A 21,612-nucleotide genomic window follows, 5' to 3' on the forward strand; every position below is an offset into this window, starting at 1 on the left:
AGCTGTTTGTCTTATCTGCTATAAATTGCCAGTAAAAAGGTTTGCACTATTATGTAAGAAAACAATATGATCGGTGTTCCATTAGAGAGCGAGTGTGCTTTCAGTAAATATTTAGACAGTGTCTTTTTTTACTGGCAGTTTCAGTTCATTTATTTACAAGGCAGTTTAAGGGCCTTCACTAAGTTCATACCTTACCATTTAAGGTTAAAGGATGATTAAAAACCTTGTGATGAGCTGAACCATGCAAAGAAAGCCCATAACACTATACTTAAGTTTTTTGCTGTGCTCCATTGCTGGATAAGAAGGCGAAGTTTCTTTGAATCAAAGCTGAAAACGGATATTTAAAGACGGCATATGCTCATCCATTGTGCTCTCTGTAAGTATAACTTCCTCTTGGTTTTCTTTTATTCTAAATTAAACAAAAAAATACTATGATTTTGAAAAATGTTTGTTATTGAAGCCTTTTTAATGTACCTTGTATTTGTTACCTATCGGCTGCATGCTTATTAGTAATCTTTCCTACTTTAAACTTGTTTATACAATAAACGTGTTCTAAGTATATAATACATTTTTGCATTACTATCGTTGACATTCTCTATATAATATACATATACTGTAAGAACTAAAATGTATATAGTAGTCTATATTCTTATTTATTATAACAATGTAAAGTAATGTGTAGAAAGTGTTTGCTGTACGGTGCTGTAAATGTAAAGTTCAGGGTATTCTGCATGGGGAAATCATATATATATAATATAAGGAGTATGTCATTCCTCCTAGCTATTGCTGTGATTTTTAGTTTAAAGGACTAGTAATTACTATAAAGTGAAAAAAATGTTTTATTTAATTTGAATTTTGTGTCTGTTCATAACCTCATGGAAACAACTCTCTACTTTATATGAGGCAGATTTTAGAATAGTTTTGTAGAAATACATGAGAATGACATGTGACTGCTGGCTGTTTAGATTCTTGTATTCCAGACATAGTATTTGTAATGTGCTACATAAACTTATACCCTATAGCTCAGTTTGCCTTAATTGGCTGCTCCCATGGCTACACAGTAGCATCTTTACTGTATATGAACAGTAGCATTCTGAAGCAAACACACAACTTTTACAAGTGCAGGATAACAGTAATAATATGTTTAAAAGCATGCAAAGCCTCTGTATTTCTGGTGTTACTGGTGTTTCTGGTGTTACTAGTGCATTAAAGGGGCCCTGGCACCCTAAGAAATATTTCCAAAGCCTCTTCTATCATGTTAGTTGATCAAAATATAGAAATGATTAGAAATTATTTAAATCTTGTTTACTTCAGTCTTGGAATTTACAATCACAGCAAGCAGGAAGGGCATTTTGTGCAAGAATAGAAGACCTAATGCCCATGCAGAGGGTACACAATTACAGATAGGGAGAAGGGAGGGGGAATGAGAGGGGTGCAGTGACATCTTGCAAGTGCTGAATGGAAAGTGAAAGTAATCAATTGCACCACCTTTATGAGGTGTAGAGGTAGGGCAGGCAATATACAACTGAAAGCTCAAATTTGTAAATACCTTTATAACAGATATGGATGTTTTAATAAAAAAAAAAGAATTTGGGTTTTATGTTTAACTTTCAAAGGACTTTCTTATCCATTAATACCCTTTAGCCCCTCCTTGAACATTACAATTAAATCCATCCCTGCCAAGATTGTATGTATTTGCATCTGCAGATATGAGGGTATGTGTAACACGAGGAGCAAGAAAAGGTAAACTGTTTTACCAGTTGTGATTCAGATACAAAGGTACTTTTAGAAGTTACAGTATGTTGCTTGCCCTGTAGGAAATTTAGAGTCGGCTTCCCTTGTGTTCTTACCCTAACCCAGTCCCCAGCCGGGGTTACCTGCTTTCTCAGACACTCTTGGACAGCATGACTGACAGATTTATAGCACTGACCCAAGCCTAGCATGACTGACAGATGGTAATGTAGGAGTGCTGGATGGATCTGTCAGTCATGCTAGGCTTGGGTCAGTGCTATAAGCTGGAGTATCAATGGAAATATATAGGTAACAAGCAACTAAGACTTGGGGGCACATTTACTAATCCACAAACGTCCGAAAAGCGTCCGAATGCGTTTTTTTCATAATGTTCGGTATTTTGAGATTTTTCCGGAAATTGTTGCAACTTTTTCATAGCCGTTACGACTTTTTCGCAAATTGTAACGACTTTTTCGTAGCCATCGCGCCAAGTACGAAAGTTTCGGATTCATTCAAGCTTTGGTATCGTGACTTTCCTTGGGCCAGGTTGGAGCTGCAGAGTGCCATTGAGTCCTATGGGAGGCTTCCAAAATCATGCTAAGACTGAAAGTTTTGCCCGCAGTTTACGAGCGCTCAATACGAAAAAGTCGCGTCAATTCGCGCAAGTCGTACAGGCTACGAAAAAGTTGCGTCAATTTACGAAAAGTCATAACGGCGACGAAAAAATCGAGAAAAATACGAAAAAGTCTCAAAATGTTCGTTTTCCAATCGGAATTTTTCCCGGATTCGTGGGTTAGTAAATCAGCCCCTTGGTGTTGGGTTGGCTATGGAGATGTTTCATTCTTAAAAACATTATTGCAGTTCTGCACAGGACATTCATTCAAAATGCATAAGGATATCAATGTAGGAACCAAATACACTTGGACATTTACATCTGTTTTATTTTGGGGGTGATATTTGAAGAAATGGAGGGGGTAGATGGATGCTTAGTTGCAGAGGGAAAGAAGCAACTGGTATTATGCCACAATTTGCAAGTGGTCTTTGTGTTTTTAGATCTGCAGCTCTACAGTCTGTTATTTATAGGACTATTTGGTTGCTAAGGCTCACTTTTCTATCATATTGTCACAGATAATCAGTTCTTTGTTTGGCACCAGATATCTTACTAAATATCAACCTGGAAAGAGACAGATCAGTAACTTGTGGGTACATTATATTACGATTGCATATTCTGATGTATTACAGATGTATTTAAAAATCTTAATAAAAATGCATGGTTAAAAAAAGAAGCCTATGGGGGTGGAAGAAGTATAAATAAAAAGAAACATTTGGATATAACAGTGTATTATTATTCCTGACAGTTATTTATATGGCAGATTTTTATTGCGCATAACACACTGGTGCAAACTGTGACCTTTCTTCCACTCATGAGTTCACTAAATACTTGCTGGGTTCACAAAAGCTATACTGAATTCACATCATTATTGATATTATTACTATCATCACTAATGCCAACCTCCCGCGACAGGGGCCCTGAAGGTGCCCCAACTGGCCGCGTCCCCTAACCCCGCAGGGTCCCTCCACCCAACGTCCTCCCCTTAGCGTACATAAGTTTAACGCATCAGGGGAGGAACCATTGGCTGGGGGAGCGCCGGCAAGGGATTTTTTTTCCGGTGTCCCGTCGGCCCAGTCCAACCCTGATCCCCTCTGACACAACAACCAGCCCAGGGTTACCTGCATTCTCAGGTACTGGCACATAACATATACCATGTAGTAGAATTGCTTCAGTCATGTTCGGGCAATGCTATAAACTTGAACACAAATGGAACTATACCAATACACTGTCAGGCTGCCAGTGGAGGACTTAAACACAGCAACATACTGTATATACTCGAGTATAAGCCTAGTTTTTCAGCACCCAAAATGTGCTGAAAAAGTCACCCTCGGCTTATATTTGAGTCAGGTGACATGGGTCCTTCCAGACTTGCACCCTCTGTCTTTTGTGTGCAAATTAGGCCACCTACAAACAGACCCTCCAGTGCCTTGGCACGCTCCCAAATTCATCTTCATCTACCATCCTTACCTGTCCCATTCTGCACTAGACATTGCACTTTATATTCTATATAATCTATATATAGTTTTGAATGATTTTACCTCTTTGTGTTTTAGCTGGGTTGCTGATTGAGCTAAGGGGGTAGTACCGGCTTATACTCGAGTATATACGGTATATGTCTATTTTATATCTATACTCCCAGGTTGTGTTATTTAAAGTGATACTGACATGACAAAAACTACTTTTTAAATATGAATCTACATAAAAAGTTACCTATAGGTCATGTTAATCATGTTTTGCTGATAGGGCTGCTTTTGTAAGTAATTGTTACTTGAAGTTCCTAACCCTGACTGTTATGCCAACCTGACTGTCCCTTCTCAGCCTGTCAGTTATAGCTTCTAATGCTAACGGCCTCCTGCTGCACAAATATGGCAGCCCCCTCATAGAGGGACATGGGGGATTAGATAGGGAATGTAAACGCATTGGACAAACACTTTTATGGCAAAATTATAAATGGATGATAGATGTAAAAAAGATTTCATTTCTGGTGTGAGTATCTCTTTAAGTGAAACCTTTTATCCTCCTCACAAAGCAGTGTGTATTTGCTGCAAAGTCAGGGATAATATATTCTCTGTCCAGTAATTCATGTAGTTCATTTTCGTGTACGACAGTGCTTTTAGTAGTGCATAATTACCTATTTGGACTTTTGAGACTTCTTTTGGAGTCATTTATTTTTGTGCAATAAGCTACAGCAGCTTGTACCCTTTTCTAGTCTAGCTTGTCTCTTGTGTCTACATCCCGTATACTGCTTTCTTGGCATTTAGCAAGGTATTTTTTTTTATAAGCCATCCATCTAGAAAGCAAGTCTTATTGTCACGTTTGTGTTTGTAAGGATTACCTTGGCAAAGTTCTTGCCTTGCCAATAATGGAAAAGGGCTTAGTGTTTAAGAACAAAAAATAATCCAGAAATATTTGTTCTGAATTATTGGAAATGAAAGAACTTTCTGCCCGCTCGATCTGTTCCGTTATTTTTTTTCTTACTTGATGATAGCATGAACGGTAGTAAAAACCTTTGGGGTATTCTTATTGATCAGCTGATAATATATTCTTTCTATGCTCATCTTGTATACAGGCATATCTATTTACTGAAATCAGTGCAATACCATGGTTTGATATTAGAGCTTATTTAGATACATAAGTGCAATGCAAAATGTTAACAAAATGTTGCAAATGCACAATACAGTGGTTTTTTTTCCAAATTCAAGCTTTGCATTCATGTTCTATTGGCATCAGTGAGGGAGTGAACTGCTGAGGTAACATGTGATTCATTAGGTGCAAGTCGTTTGCGTGAAAAGGCAAAATTAACAATGGGTGCCCTTATGGTAGCACCTCCTCAAGGAAAGTGTTAATTCTAATGACTCTGCTCAGGCCCCCATTGTAAAATATAAATCTCCGCCCACTCTCCTACCTGAGAGCCGGCAGGAAGTAGAAGTTAATATGCAACGATAGAGGAAGCAGACCCTGGGGTATGTGCACCCCCTGTCACCCTGCGAAAGTGTGGCCTGCTTCCATTATTGTTAAGCCATTGATTCTGGTGGCTTTCTTATGTCCATGCACCTTGCACCATTTTTAGCAATGCAGTAGCCATATAACCGAGTACCTACATACAGCATCTGATACAAAATACTGCAGGCCATCAGCATTACAGTATAGATCTTTAAAATGAAGGCCTATGTGAGGGGTCTGTAACTGTTGAGGTTGCCACCTGGGTGTAATTACAAATTTACCAGCAATGTACTTTCCAATATAATTATTCCATCCACCACTGCCCCACCTCCTATCTGCTCTAATCTCCGCTCTAATCTCCATTACCAGCTTTGAGTGGCCATACACGGGCCGATTCTAGCTGCCGATATCGGTTCCTTAGACCCGTGTAGGGGCACCAAAGACAGGCCTGCCCGACCGATATCTGGCCTGAAATCGGGCAGATATCGATTGGGCAGGTTAAAAAATTTAGTCAGATCGGGGACCGCATTGGCTCGTTGATGCGGTCCCCGGACTGACTTCTCCTATACCGGTCGTTCTAATTCGATCATTTGGCCCCAGGGCCAAGCGACCGAATTAGCCTGCATTCGCCCAATATCGCCCATCTAAGCGAGCGGATCTGAAGGTGTATGGCCACCTTTAGGGTGAAAACACACAAAGCTACTAGTAGCAGCTACTTGTCACTGCTACTAAAATAGACAATGCTGATCATTTAATGATAATTGCCTCTGCATGTATTTTAGCAGAGGCAATTCTCAGTATTGTCTATGGCAGGATATTTTATGGAGTGAAGCAGCCATGACAAGCAGAGGGGCCTGGATAAGTTTTTGAACAAGCAGAATATCCAAGTCTATTGTGATACAAATATCTACAGTTAGTATTAGTGGTTGTATATATAGTTTATGTATGTGAGTATATAGATTGGTAAGTATAGGTTGTGTGTGCTGGGTTTACTTGGAAGGGTTGGACTTGATGGACTATGGTCTTTTTTCAACCCTATGTAACTATATATGTAAGCAGCTACTACTAAGTAGCTCCATGTGTCTTTACCCTTCCTCACCAAATGGCCTCCCAGTTTGTAAGCAGTAATTAACCTTTAATCACGTCACCTACACCAGGAAGTCACCTCCTGCGTGTGCCTGTTCCCATGATGCATTCTCCTTGCTCTGCCACTCCCCTCCTTTTATACCCTTTTCAACTCCTCCTTCTGGGACTTTCCCAACACTCACTAACTCCCTCTAGCTCCCTCTAGAGGCCCCTATATTGTAATTACAACTAGAACCTTTTTACATTACCCACTAGCTCCACCTTTTGGCCACAGCTAGAAATTACCCTATAATTATACTAACACTCTTTTCCACCCCCTTACAAGTTTAGCCTTCGACACAATGACACTGCCCCTTGACATCACAACCATTCCCCTGTTTACATCACATGCCAACCCATTTTTCTTACTACCTCATCCCCACCTCTGTCAGTAAAATAATTGTTAAAAGGTGGCAACCCTAGTAACTGTGTTTGTCTTTTTGTAACCTATACACACTGGGTGTCTTTTTAAATAATCATTATTTTTTCAGAAGTATTATTTTGTATATTGTTTTATAGTGTTGCAAAGAAGAAAAATGTAGTGTTACCTGAGGATAAACAACATCAAAGATGGATCTAATTGTACCAGAGATGCTCCATTAAACAGAAAGAGGTATGTAAATGCAGAAAAAATACACATTACAAGCATTTGGGGTAAAAATGAATTAGTCAATTGCATCACGGTACAGTTTGCTTGTTCTCTCCATGACTGTGTAGGTTTTCTCCCACGCTCAAAAAACAGGCAGGTAAATTAGTCCTACTGTCAGAGAATGTGATGGGGACCTTAGATTGTAAGCTTCTCTGGGGCAGGGACTAATGTGAATGATTTATTATCTCTGTAAAGAGCTGCAGAAAAGTGTTATATAAATACTAGAAAATAAGTTGCAGTTGTTTTTTTGTTAGTTTTTCCTAATTTATTTTAGCCAATTAACACAAACTGTTAACTACTGCAAAATTGAATCCAGAATTCTAGAAGTAGCACATTACAAAAGGCACATCAAAGTAGCTGAAGCTATATTTCTTCAAAAAAAATATACTTTGTGGGGTATATTGTGCTAAAAGTACCTTAGTTATAATGAGTAAATGATCACTCTGGGACCAGCTTTCAGATTTTTAGCCATTCATTGCCATACCCTGCAATGTGACTGTGGAATTCTGCATGGAGGAAAACAAAGACAGTATGGGTAAATAAGGATGGGTATACAGGTATAGGATTCATTATCAAGAATGCTCAGGACCAAGGGTATTTAGGATAAGGGGTCTTTCCGTAATTTGGATCTCCATACCTTAGGTCTACTAAAAAATCAATAAAACATTAATTAAACCCAATATGATTGTTTTGCCTCCAATAAGGATTCATTATATTTTAGTTGGGATCAAAACAAGGTAATGTTTTATTATTGCAGAAACAAAGAAAATCAGTTTTAAAATTCTGAATTATTTGATTAAAATGGAGTCTATGGGAGACGGGCTTTCCGTAATTCAGAGCTTTCTGGATAATGGGTTTCTGGATAAGGGATCCCATACCTGTATATAATACAACTTGTTACTACATTTAAGGAAAGGGATCACCAGAGAATCAGGTTCAGTGACTGAATGTAGGTTTTCTGGGTGAACTGGATATTCTGGGGCTGATTTTTCAATTCCAGAATTCTGTCTGATTCCCCTTTTAAACTCTTTGAATACCTCTCCATCACACTTGTGTTTGCTCCTGCCTGTTTCTCATATTTTACGACCATACGATCAAATACCCGTTTATGCCCTTCTGTTGGCAGAAAGAACAATGTAGTAATAGTCAGTTCTCCCAGTTCTGTTAATCAGGTCGCTGGTGCTACATTGTTTCAGCAGTCAGAAGCAGAAGTGAGAAGAAAATAAACAACAAGACAACCCTGCTTTCAATAGCAATTACATTCACAAATAACATTAAAACCATTGAAATTTTGAAGGGAATTGGAAAGTGCTTAGAACAGCAAAATATTTATATAGTAAAATAAAATCCTTTTACACTCTTTAATAAAGTCAGTGAAATGTATATCTCCATAGTATGGTTCATTTTATTAGTAAGTCACTGCTGGGATACAAATAAAGCAAATTTTATATAAGAAAATGTTTACGCATATCTGTTTTATTTTCAATTTCTGACTCTAATTTCAGGCTGTAATGTCATTTTTAACAACTTTACAGGTTCATGGAAAACTTCACTTTTTTTTTTAAATTAAATAAACTCTTCATAGAGAAAGGATCCCAGATGTAGTGAGGATGGAAAAAAAACTATTCACAGTACAAAAACGAGGAGAAACACGTGCCCTTTGTTGGGGGATTGGAATGATAGTTTGCGCTGTTATGATGTCCTCTGTTTTTGGATTCACAGTGGTGCCAAAATTTTTAAAGAGGTACTTTATCTTATACTTAAATATGATTATGTTATATTGTTTTTATTTAGACATACTTATATACACTGTACATTTACTGTACATACTTATATACACTCAGCCCTGTATGTCAGTGAGGCATCTGTAAGCACGCTTATACTGTATAATAAAACATTTGATTCAGCTCTTGTTGCAAATAGAATAGGCTGTACATTTGGGGCAAGTTTTAATAATGGGGGAATTTTAATCATCTACATGCTGCCAGCTGTTAATAGAAACACATTTATAAATGTGACAATTCCATGCCACACTCAAATGGGGCTCACACGGGGCACATAGTAACTTTACTATATTGGGCTTATTTATTTAGTCCCCAGTAATATTTACCAACTGGTAACTATCATTGTTGCTTTGTGAAACATTACCGAAGGTTTACGATTTAACACTTTTTTGGGAAAAAAATAAAATATGTGAAAAATAATTGTCCAAATCCTTTCTCCCTGCATGGGGTACGAGGGTGCAGAGATTCCGACCACTGCTCATTTTAATTAAGTGAAATAGATACGTGGTTTGAAAAACATGTTGGTTTATATCAAAGCTTTTCTGTTATCATCAAGAATGCCAGTGAAGAGTGAACCAGGAACTGGGAACAATAGGGCCATGACAAGGCTAGGAAGGAGGGAACCATAAGAGGGTGTTAGGGATTATGGACATTGTAGTCTTCTGGGCTGCTGTGGGGATAGGAAGAGACACGAGGGGTTAAAAGGGGAAGGAAGTATAGGGGAGTGTTCTCTTTTTACCTTGAACAGCTCCCACCCGCCTTCCCCAGAACAAGGAGGGTAATAGTGTGGGGGGGGGGGTAGGTATTGGAGTTGTGTCACAGCAGATATTAAGAGTAGGGCATAACAGGGCTTAGGCCTTGGGCGAAAGTGATGAAAGGGGCCTAGTGGAAGGGATGTGAGGTAGAGAGAAAAGCCACTTTTAGAAAGGACAGCAGACAGGCCCTCACTCTTGGGTACAATAGTTTGCAGCCTTCAGCGGCTATCAGATGTTACGAAAGTTAATAGGTAAGATTATATAAATATGATTGTACATTGCCCTACACTTAAAGCTGGCCATACACGCACCGATAATATCGTACGAAACCTCATTTCATACGATATTCGGTGCGTGTATGGCAAGTCGGCGAGTCGACCGATATCGCAGGAGTCTGCTGATATCGGTCGACTCGCCGATCGGGCCAGTTAAAAGATTTTGATCGGGCGCCATAAAAGGCGCCTGAGCAAAATCTGCCGTCAGCACTGAATCGGAAGAAGGAGGTAGAAATCCTATTGTTTCTACCTCCTTATCTGCCGTTTCAGCCCTGAACGGTTTGTGGCTGATTGTACGATCTTTCCTGCGACTGATGGTCGCATGAAAGATCGCAAATCGCCACGTGTGTGGCCACCTTAACTATTGTTGGTTTATGTTGGTCGTTATTTACGTGATTTAATAAACAAGCTGTAGCTTTTTCACCCAATATATCACATGTGGTTTGGTTTGTTATTTTAAGAAAGGCGGGGAGGAGCTTGGTGTTATTGGGAAGGCCAGGTCAGATTGACGCTGCCCTTGTGATGAGTTATGATGCTTGTTAAGTTTGGTGTATTTATTTACTTAAACTGAAATTCAGTTTGGGAATGTGTTACTGTGATTATGAAATGGCTACATACTCTGGCACCATTTATCATATTTGATTTTTCCATTGATGGAAATCCCTCTTCTCCTTTATGGGGTCATTCTTTTTACTTCTTGGGGCTCAGCTGGCTGCTTGGCAAGCAGGGTCAGAGTTCACATGTAAGAGTCTGATGTTGCTGGAAAAAACATGATTTGGATAAGTGTTTTGGTGCAGACAGGACTCAGGAGTCAATGTCAGGACCTAAGGGTCAGTACTGCAAAACTGTATGTGTTTGATTACATTATCTGTGTTATTTTGTCTTAGTTTAATTATCTGGGTTTTGTGCTACAATATATCTGTAAAGCTGGCCATACACGTGGCGATCTCACGATGTTTCGTACGACCGTCGGTCGCACGAAACATCGTCAGATCCGCCACACACCATTAGGTAAGGAGGTAGAAACAATAGGATTTCTACCTCCTTCTGCCGATTCAGCTCTGAAGGGAGAATTTTGGTCAGGCGCCTTCTATGGCGCCCGATCAAAATTTTCTAACCTGGCCGATCGGCGAGTCGACCGATATCAGCAGCTTCCTGCGATATCGGTCGGCTCGCTGACATGCCATACACGCACCGATTATCGTACGAAACGAGGTTTCGTACGATAATATCGGTGCGTGTATGGCCACCTTAAGTCTTTGGGACATATTGATCAAGGGTTGAATTGTTTTTCCTACAGAAAATGTGATTGTTGAAAAAAAATGTTTTCAAGTTTTCTGAAAAGTTCTCACAACTTTTTGTCAAAGCAGAAACAAACAAATAACCATCTGACTCATTCATCAAAGAATGTCCCTGCTTCACTCATTGTTTTGTCTCCAAAATGTGTTAGTCAGCTTTTATTAGGCAATAACCATTCTATTCTGTTTCTAAATCTCGCAAATCTAAACCTTGTTCGCTCAACCAAGGTCAAAAGTTTTTCAAGGCACAAGAAATACAAATCAATAAGATACTTTGGAAGCTCATATATAAAAAAAATATATTTCCCATCTATTTACGCTTGAGAAAAGGCTAGAAAAAGAACAAGAAACGCTTCCACTAACAGCTCAATTTTTATTCTACTGGTGCTAAAACATGAAAAAGGAATTGTCATTTTCCAACTTTTATAAATATTTTATAAAACTCCGCCTCTATTTTGGAATGTTGCATTTTACACTCTGCCCTTTATCAGCATTATTTTTTGGACAGAACTTTCACAGAGTTTCAAGAGCCTGTATAAATTGCAGCTCATGTGAGAAGATGGTGTGAAACTAGCAATGAGAAAAGGTACCGTAGGGACTGGCTTCCTTGGAGATAACTCCTGAGGGACAAGGCACCAATTCTGGTGCAGATTACATGTAACTGACTGGCAGTTGCAAAGGGGGCATCTGCTAATTTATATGACACTAAATAAGAAACATAACTCCAAAACTTTTAAAAAGACTCCCTGGATAAGTCACTACAGGTATGGGACCCGTTATCCAGGATGCTCGGGACCTGGGGTTTTCTGGATAAGGGGGTGTGTCTGTAATTCGGATCTCCTACCAGATAAGGGGTCTTTCCGTAATTCAGATCTTTTACCTAAAGTCTGCTAAAAACATTATTTAAACAGTAATTAAACCCAATAGGATTGTACTGCCCCCAATAAGAATTCATTATATCTTAGTTGGGATCAAGTACAAGGTACAGTTTTATTATTACAGAGAAATAATCATTTTTAAAAATGTGAATTATTTTATTAAAATTGAGTCTATGGGAGATAGCCTTTCCGTAATTCGGAACTTTCTGGATAAGGGGTCTGATACCTGTATAAAGATAATATTTACATTTCCTAATTCCAAAATTATATTGTTTGCAAAAATAACTGGTTAAAGTCTCCATTGTTTTTACTTTGGTTTTTAACAATATGTTACGGGAGACATACTAGGGCTGATTCACTAAAGTGCGTTAAAACGAGCACTATTTATAGCGTGCGGTAAAAATGTTATTGCGTCTAATTTTTCGCGTCTTAACGCACGATTCACTAAAAGGATATTTGCGTTAATTTAGACGCGATGCTGTTTGCGTTAATTAAGTCGCGAAGACTATTTTCGTGAGTTATTTGACGCAACGCAGTGCGCTACTTTTCGCACGAACGCCATATTAGCCATACACACCATTATGTTCGTAAAATTACCTTTTTATAAAATGACCATTTCCCTGCAAACTGGCGGCTGCATCACTCTAGGGCCAACACAGACTTGAATAAATCCCACTGCAAAGTCCATATTGTGTTGCCAAAAGCTCATGAACTGTACTTTTCTATAATTACCGCCTGCCCCAAGTATGTGTTAATTTTCGCACAGACTAATGCGATATTTAGCACATCTAAGTGCTTGTGAATCATGCGTTAGTATTATTTCTGCGCACTAATTAACGCAATGCAGTAAAATTAATACATGCGGTTGCGCGCTAATTAACACACGCAATATGAGACTTAACGCATGCAATAACACTTTAGCGAATCGCACGTTTTTTTGCATCTATTTTAACGCAAAAAAGCATGCGATAAGCGTTATCGCACTTTAGTGAATTAACCCTACTGTATTTTGTAAAAAAAAAACAAGAATGTGCCAGTGCATTATATTTATCTAAATATAGAAGTAGTGTTTTGGCCTGATTTATTGCAAATTTCTCCAAAAACCTGACTAGTCCCACCCATAGGATAGGAACCAATCAACAGCTAGGCTGACCTGCTAGGGGACTGAAGCCTGTCTGTGCTTGTGTGAATGAAAGGCTGATTGGCTATCCCCCTCTCACTGTGCCTCCAGCAGGGACCATGGGACACACCCACCCTGAAATACAGACAGGCACTTTTTGAGATCCAATAAAGCAGCTATTTTTATTGATCATTTTTAGCCCACAGTGAAACACCACTCCCCAACACATTTTTGTGATGAACTCGCACTAGTGCGAGCGTAATCACATTGGTGCGAGTGCCCAGCTGGCCCCCGAGGAGGTGTGGACCCGGGTGCACCCTCTGCACCCCCGGTAGTTACGCCACTGATGGCATGTATGTTAAATGGCACTAGGAGCTTACTACAGGTATGGAATCCATTATACGGAAACCTGTCGTACAGAAAGTTCTACCATAGACTCCTTTGTCCATAAATGTTTCACCAAATGACCATGGTACCCATTATTTAGAGTGTAAATACTGCTTCAGAAATGGATGGCATTCATGTAAATACATTTTTTTATTCTGTATACTTTTTTTTCCATATTTTACTAAAAGTAGGCCCCTCAATGTAAAAGTCTTTTTGCGTTTCCAACCATAGAGCTGCTCCGTTCATTTAGTTGTGGATGGTGCGAGTTGAAAATGTTGCACCTTGTGGCTGAAGGTCAATTTGTATCTTGTAGTTGATCAAAGTTCAGCATTATTATGTTCAGTTTTTTTCCCTTGCATTCACATTCAAGCCTGTGCCCTGAATCTGAAAGATCCTGATAACATTGCATGCAGGGAACACATGAACATTAGGTTTTCGGGAGATGAACTTATAGTTTTAAGATTGTCCATGCTTTCCTACAGTCACTTTTACCAGTTAGACAGTTATAAGCACTATATATACTGTAAATGTAATTACAGAGAGAGGCAGTCAGCAAGTTATTCTGGGTACATTTTGCATAATCCATTGGTAATATGAAAAATATAAAAAACCAATATACTATATAATGCTTTTTTAACAGTGTCTGGACAGAAGAATCTGTTTGTACAGTGGTCAATTCTTCCTTCAAAGAGAAAGTCAGCTGCACTTATGATACGAATGCAGAATGTGATAAAAGCTCATATTATCCCTGCCTCGAAGTGCTTGTGAATGTGAATTTCTCACAGCATATATACATGTTATATCACACAGAGGAAACACCAGAGATGAACGATCAGGTACTTTATTTTATTTTTTTTATTTTTACAGTAAATGTAATTGATTGTGGCAGGAAGTGCAGTCGCATTAATATAGACACAATCATTGCATGTATTGATGCGCCCAAACTTGCTTCTTGTGCGTCTGCATATTTGCTATTGCACCCAACCTCTGATCTGATGAGCTGTGTGCAAACACATGCAAACATCATATAAACCCAGAGAATCAGAAACAACACAATCCTGACAATTTTGACTACAACCTGCATCTGGAATTGTGAGAAAAATGCTGCCTTTTGGGTAAAAAACATAGGAATTTGTTTCTGCCATTTCACTCAGCACACTGCACTTAAGGTGTTAAATGACTCCTTTTTTGTTTGTGGTGTTGCAATAAATCCATAACATGTTGCACAGCTTTATAACTCTATACAACTTGCCTAAATGTTGCTTTATATGTTTGTATGATGCTTTTATAAGTTTTGTTTTTCATTTTTTCTGAGCTCTAGTGTCACCATGGGGCAGTTCTGACTGTGGAGACTTTTTCCCTCCTTTACCGTAACTTAGCTAACTGAGCATAACAAAAACACCAGGACACATTAGTGGTGTATAGGTCGGCCACAGCTTTATTAGAAAAAACACTTCCTCCTTAGTCCTTGCCATCTATTTTTTCCACATGTACCAAAACATCTTATTGACTGCGAATGCAGCGGCCATGTAACAGACATCACTTAACACCTGAAATTAAATGGGCAAGGACTATCACCCGCCATATGCTGTGCCAATTTTTCAACAAGTATAAGAAACAATGTTTTATACAACAATATATAGTTTAACAGTTATTTTCCAGTTGTGTTCAGAACAGGGTGGGAGGGAGATGCAGCTCAGGTCTGTTGCAGTGTGGGAGCAGGCACGCAGCTTGGGAACTATGAGCGGAAGAGGCGGGGGCAGGCAGTCAAGGAGGGGACCATTCTCTATACGCTGCATCTGCACGGGAAAAGAGGGCCGGGTGAGTTAACCCCTTAAGGCATGGAGCTCGTTTGCATATTGCTGGCTCCCCAGTCTCTCAGCGCTTTCTCAATGCTTTTCATCGCTCTCCAATCTTATGTGCACCCTCGAAGCAGCTCCTGCGGTGCCACCCCCCTGCCCCCCAGCACTTGCCTTTGCTGCACCGGAGGGGAGGCCACATTGCTAACGCAGAGAGTGCAATTGTGCTCCCTGCACTAGACCAGTCAAATTGCCAGTTCAGTGAATGGAAATTTGGCTTTTTGCCACCCCTGCCAGTGAATGGAAATTTGGCTTTTTGCCACCCCTGGGGTGCTGCAGCCTGAGGCGAATTTTTCAACTCACATCGGTTGTCACATATCTCTTTAGTTTCTGCCAAACTGCTGCTAGGATGGGCAGTAATCTAGCCTGCACCCAAATGCACCATAGTCTTTACCCTGGGGTAAGGGCAGTGAAAGCAATAAATAATAAGTAAAAAAAAATGTTTCTGTTTTCCTGCAGAAACCTATCATCATCTCAAAAGCCTAATAAAGGGCGACAAGAGGTAAAATAACTATGCAGAAAGTCCTCTCCTGAGCACTTTTGAATTTTTGTTTTTAAATAAGAACATTTTGAAGCAAAAGTCTGATTTCCTTGCATCAGCTTTTTGTGTCTTAGAAGATGTAACACTTCCATGTAGGTGAGAATAATCACGTCTAATTTCTGTTAACACTTTCAGATGTTTTGTAAGTTACTGCCTTACAAATTCTAACAGCTTTCTCTAAAGTTACATCATTTTTATTCTTGAAAAGTCCCTAAAGAAAGAAATTACCACGGGGAGGGTACGGAATCCCTTTGGGTAGAGATTTCAGCAGGGCTAAAGGTTACAAAGAAAATTGTCATTGGTGTATGCTATAAATCACCCTGTGAGGAGTAGGGATGTAGCGAACTTTGCGAACCCCATAGACTTCAATGGGAAGGCGAACTTTAAAACCTAGAAAAGCCATTTCTGGCCAGAAAACTGATTTTAAAGTTGTTTAAAGGGTGCCACAACCTGGACAGTGGCATGCAGGAGGGGGATCAAGGGCAAAAATTTCTCTGAAAAATACGTTGTTGACACAGCATTGCGTAAAAACGCAAGCTATTCCTATGTATACGCAAAGGCAGAAGCAGACCTAGCGGAAATACGCTGCATTTTTTGCTATTTCGCACTATTAGCACCATGGAAATGGGATTTGCTTACTAGGCTGAAAAACGCCATGTATAGCTTGTGCGGCGTTTTTAGGCCGAGAAAAAACGCAGCAGAAAAACGCCTAAGGCGAACCCAAATTGCGAACATCGCAAAAAGTTCGCGAACTTGCGAACTTGCGAACACCCGATGTTCGTGCGAATTAGTTTGCCGGCGAACAGTTCGCTACATCTCTAGTGAGGAGGATGAGGCCCAGTTGTTAGCTGGTACAGATGAAACTTTATCAGGTATTGTACAAGGAAGCAAATAAAGCATACAAAAAAGAGATGGAAAGGAGTATTGTAGAAAGGAGTAAAAGGAATCTAAAATTATTTTTTTAATATGTAAATAATAAAAAAAAATAAGCAAGAAGGGGTGGCACACTTATTATCACAGGGGGGTCAGTTGGTTAATAAGAACAGGGGGAAAAGAAAATTCTGAACTCTTATTTTTCATCTGTCTACACAACTGAGGAGCCATTTAATCAAGGCTTCCATTTTAATAGACCCAGTTCTAGTAATTTAGCTACTGACGTATGGGTCACTAAGGAGGAAATTCAAAAGAGACTTGAACTTGTAAAGGTAAACAGAGGTCCAGGGCCAGATGGTATTTATCCCCGGGAATTAAATGAGCTGAGCGCTGTGATTGCCAAACCTCTTCACTTAATTTTTCAGGATTCAATGAGGTCTGGCATGGTGCCGAGAGACTGGCGGATTGCTAGTATGATGGTTCCGTTATTTAAAAAGAGATCCTGTTCTCAAGCTGAAAACTATAGACCTGTTAGTCTGACATCAGTGGTAGGAAAACTTTTGGAAGGGGTAATAAGGGATAGGGTACTTGAATACAATGCTAATAACAATACTATTAGTTTGTGCCAGCATGGTCTTATGGTAACAGATCTTGCCAGACTAATTTAATTGCCTTTTATAAGAAGGTGAGCAGGAACAATGGAATGGACAGTGGATGTGATATACTTGTAATTGGATAGAAAACTGGCTGAAGGATTGCAAAGAGTGGTAGTAAATGGAACATTCTCTAATTGGGCCAGTATTGTTAGTGGAGTAACGCAGGGGTCAGTCCTTTGTCCTTTTTGTCTGGCTTTTTAACTTTTTTATGACTGGAGGTGGGCATAAAAAGTACTGTTTCCATTTATGATGATATTAAATTGTGCAAAACTATAAGTTCCATGCAGGATGCTGCCACTGCAAAATTGGAAAACTGGGCAGCAAACTGGAAAATGAGGTTCAATGTTGAAAAATGCAAAGTTATGCAGTTTGGTAGAAATAATATAAATATGAGCAACTTTTTTTCAAATGCATGTAGGAATCTTTTGTTGCAGTTTTTCTTAGATAAGCTAGTATTCAAGCAGAAACGTTGCTCAAGTTTTGTAGCAGTTATTTTTTTCATGTCTGTGTTTTTTTTTCCCCCACAAACTTGAAAATCTGCCCCTAAGAATTACTTGGATGATTTCTTAAATATGCTTACTATCCAAGGCTATTGTGAGCTTAAGACCTACAGTTAGTTAGTATAGATATTGGTATAAATAGTTTATATATGTGAGTATATAGATAGGTCGGTATAAGTATGTATATATGTGCACTGGGGTTATTTGGAGGGGATTAACTTGATGAACGTTAGTCTTCTTTCAACATAGCTTCACTATGTAACTAAGTAAGAGAATAGCTCATTTGCATCCACAATGACTCTGGGGTTCTGAGGGAAAAACTCTGCATTGTACGGAAAAAATAGTGCTGATTGCTCTCAAAATTGCACTTTTTACTTTGCGTCAAGTTAAGTGAATGCGCCCTAGGGCATCTTCTACTTTGCCTGTTTATTGTTCCACATGTAGGCTTCACAGAAAGAAGAAATCATTATTAGTTCTTTATTGTCATTTGTCACTGTGCTCTCATTGCAGTGCTCGTACATACCCAAATGTGAGAAAAATTACACTGAAGTGAAAATGCACGTCGACATCATTCAAGAAAACTTCATGAAAAACCAGCCTTTCACTTGTTTCTATGACCCCAAAGGAGGACAGAAGAGTATCATTTTGTCACGGAAATTTGGCTTGAAACTGTTAATTTCATATTTTTTCTGGCCAGCTTCCATGTTCACTGTTGGGCTATGTATTGTAATTATGGTAAAGATAAGTCAATATCTGGCCATGGTGGCTGTGCAATCCAACAAAGTTATCATTAGATAATTGCACCATTTGCCCTCCTCCTGAATATTCCAGGGGCAATTATGTTTACTCTAAGGACATACCACTTTTTTACTTAAAGTGCAATATACAGGAGATTCATAAAAATCAAAACACTGTTGGGTAGCAAAAATAAAAAGTCATCATACATACAAAGGGGGTTATGAAACAAAGTGCCCAGAAACAGTAACCCATAGCAACCAATCAGCAGGTAGAATTTACTGGTCACCTGTTTAAAAGCAAAAATCTTATTGGTTGCTATGGGTTACTGCCACTGGGCAAACTTAGTGCCTTTTATGGTTGTATATGTAAATAAAATATAAGCATAAAGCTGGATGGAATTCATGAAGAGATTGAATTCCATATTTGACTTATTGTTGTTTCTATAATATTTTTGACCAGTTACATTGCTCATTCCAGTAGGATGCTTCTCTGCCCTGGTTGGGATCATCTGTAACCAGTTAAAATAATCCCCTGCGAGTAACATTGCTCTGACCAGATATATTACTCTGTATATTTTATCATATTATTCTTTGGCTGGGTATGTTAGCTTTGGTCCTCATGGGTGAAACTATAGGTCCCCTAGGTGACTTCTCAGTGGTAGGGACATTAAGTGAGGTGGCCTGGAATCTGTAAATATGCTCCCCCCCCAAAAAATGAAAACTAAAGTGAAACTATATGCATATGACCCCCTTAAAGGTGCTCATATTACCCCATTTAGAACAGATATTGGCTGTGTGCATATTACCTCCTCACTGAGCCCTACCATTGCCTAGCCCAATATCGTTCAGCACACAAGACTTCTGTTTGTCAATGCCGGAAAGGTTCTTTCGGGCAGTATTAGCAGGAATGCTTACTGGTTCTAGTAGTAACCTAGTAAAGGCTACCAACAATATACAGTGGTCTTGGAATGGAATGTCGAAGGGGAGAGAAAAGGCACAGCACAGGGAGGAGACAGAATGTGCATCAGTGGTGTAATGAGATGTTACTGGGCACCACAGCAAATTCAATTTAGGTCGCCATAACATTTCTTAATTGACTAATTTAACCAAGATATATGGAAAGTGTGCGTTAAATAGGGGCTTACACTACTTGACCCCCCCCCCCGGAATCGCAGGGTCTGCTTCCTCTGTAGCTCCCAATGTGCATAGCCCATCTGTTATAGTGTCTCTCTCCTCCATTATATTATAGTTTCCTCTGTACTTTCATTTCCATGGGACTGTTCATTGCAAACTGTGTGATAAAAATTCTGATTCACACAAAATGACTTTTATATCTCTACTTTCCAACACCACAATGTTTCATAAACAGGCAAACAATGTATTTAATTGCAAAGTAAAATTGCCGGCGCTGACTAAGCATTTTGTACACCTTGATTTTGTATTTTTCTTTCACTGAAAGAATAAAAATTGAAAGTTTAGACTGTGATTGTGATTGATTTATGTTATAAAATCCTATTTCTTGACTTTTACAGGCATCACAGGCCTACAGTAGAATCGTTTGCAACAAAGGGTAACTAAAGCTAAAAGGGGTAGTTCACATTGAAATCAACTTCTAGTATGATGTGCCCATGCACTGGCATATAAACTGCTAAATCAGTCTGAAGGACCCGAATCGGCAATTGAATTCTGCCCGTGTATGGCCAGCATTAGGGGCATATTTATTATAGTGTGTAAGCCAACATCAACGGTAATACTGCCCATAGCAACCAATCAGATCTTTGCTTTTGCTTTCTAACTTGTAGGTGACCGTTCAAATTTAATTGCTATGGGCAACATTACTTATACTGTTGGCTTACACACTATAATTAATATGCCCCTATATGTTAACATAAGGGTGAAACTCCCCTTTAAATGTTTGTTATATAGTGCAGGATGAATAGACATACCATCTTGCCAGGTTTTAACAACATTTTCAAAATCACTGTATTTTTAATAGTGTTTACCCACAGCATATATAATGCTAACCCTAAACAGCTGGGGAATAGGAGAATAAATAATAAATAAAAAGAAGCCAGTAGCGTATATATTGAGTTGAATTTGATCTAATTTGCAGCTGATATCATTGCAAGATCCCTTGAGGCTAGATCTTTTAATACTATGGTTTGCCAGTTAAAACTGCTGAGTTATTACACTGATGTTCCACATTTACAGAGCACTAAGAAGCAGAATAACCCTTACATTTCCCACTGCATTGAGTTTATGCTCACTTGGCACTGCAATGGGATGAAAGTCACTCTGCACCTCTCACAAACACCCCACCGCACACCCACAAGTACATGGGGCAATATAATAAATGTTTAAATGGTTTGCTGACCCACAGCAACCAATAAGATTTGCTTCTAAACAGTTCCCAGTAAATGCTACCTATTGAACTGGTTGCTATAGGTACCCAGACCTGTAGAAAACTTTGCACATTTTATTACATAACCCCTTTACCTGTGTGCAGGTGGGATGAACAATTGAACAATGTAGTCTCTGCAAATCCAGAGCAAAGCCATTACAGAGGCACACAGTCTGGAATGTGAGGCTCAGCCAGTTGTGTAACTATAGAGGAAGCAGGCCCAGGGGCCCGAGGAACAGGGGGGGGCCCAGTACCAAGGGGTCTGATTCCTCTACAGCAGTAAAGAACTCTCTCCTCCCCAATCTACGAGCAGGGAGTGAAAACATAAGTGGGTGGAAGGCACTTGTAAGGAAATGTTAAATGTGAAATGTTAATAGTTAATACAAATTAGTTTAGCACTAGGTGGCAGTGTGTTCTAAGGTGAAATAATAAAGTTGAGTAAGATAGTAAAGTGAATAAAGGAAGGAGGAACAGGAAATAGAGCAGC

General features: G+C 39.2%; 2 protein-coding genes across 2 annotated transcripts in view; one reads left to right on the top strand and one right to left on the bottom strand.

Moving 5' to 3' along the window:
• Positions 1 to 21,612, bottom strand: part of kcnip1 (Kv channel interacting protein 1) — a 203,356-nt gene that overhangs the window by 141,454 nt on the left and 40,290 nt on the right. The gene's annotated exons all lie outside the window — the stretch shown is intronic.
• Positions 196 to 20,202, top strand: kcnmb1 (potassium channel subfamily M regulatory beta subunit 1). Its single transcript, XM_018092192.2, has 5 exons — positions 196 to 376; positions 6,932 to 7,025; positions 8,597 to 8,805; positions 14,199 to 14,394; positions 18,498 to 20,202. Exons 3-5 carry the CDS (start codon positions 8,672 to 8,674, stop codon positions 18,783 to 18,785), a joined length of 618 nt encoding a protein of 205 aa, XP_017947681.1. The 5' UTR covers positions 196 to 376; positions 6,932 to 7,025; positions 8,597 to 8,671; the 3' UTR covers positions 18,786 to 20,202.

Source organism: Xenopus tropicalis, chromosome 3, assembly GCF_000004195.4.
Source record: "Xenopus tropicalis strain Nigerian chromosome 3, UCB_Xtro_10.0, whole genome shotgun sequence".
NCBI classification, from domain to species: Eukaryota; Metazoa; Chordata; class Amphibia; order Anura; family Pipidae; genus Xenopus; species Xenopus tropicalis.

Excerpts from the sequence above, each read along its gene's own strand:
- kcnmb1 (XM_018092192.2), top strand. The coding sequence starts at position 8,672 with ATGGAAAAAAAACTATTCACAGTACAAAAACGAGGAGAAACACGTGCC. Across the intron at positions 8,806-14,198 it reads GTGCCAAAATTTTTAAAGAG|TGTCTGGACAGAAGAATCTG; the intron begins GTACTTTATCTT and ends CTTTTTTAACAG. Across the intron at positions 14,395-18,497 it reads CACCAGAGATGAACGATCAG|TGCTCGTACATACCCAAATG; the intron begins GTACTTTATTTT and ends CTCTCATTGCAG.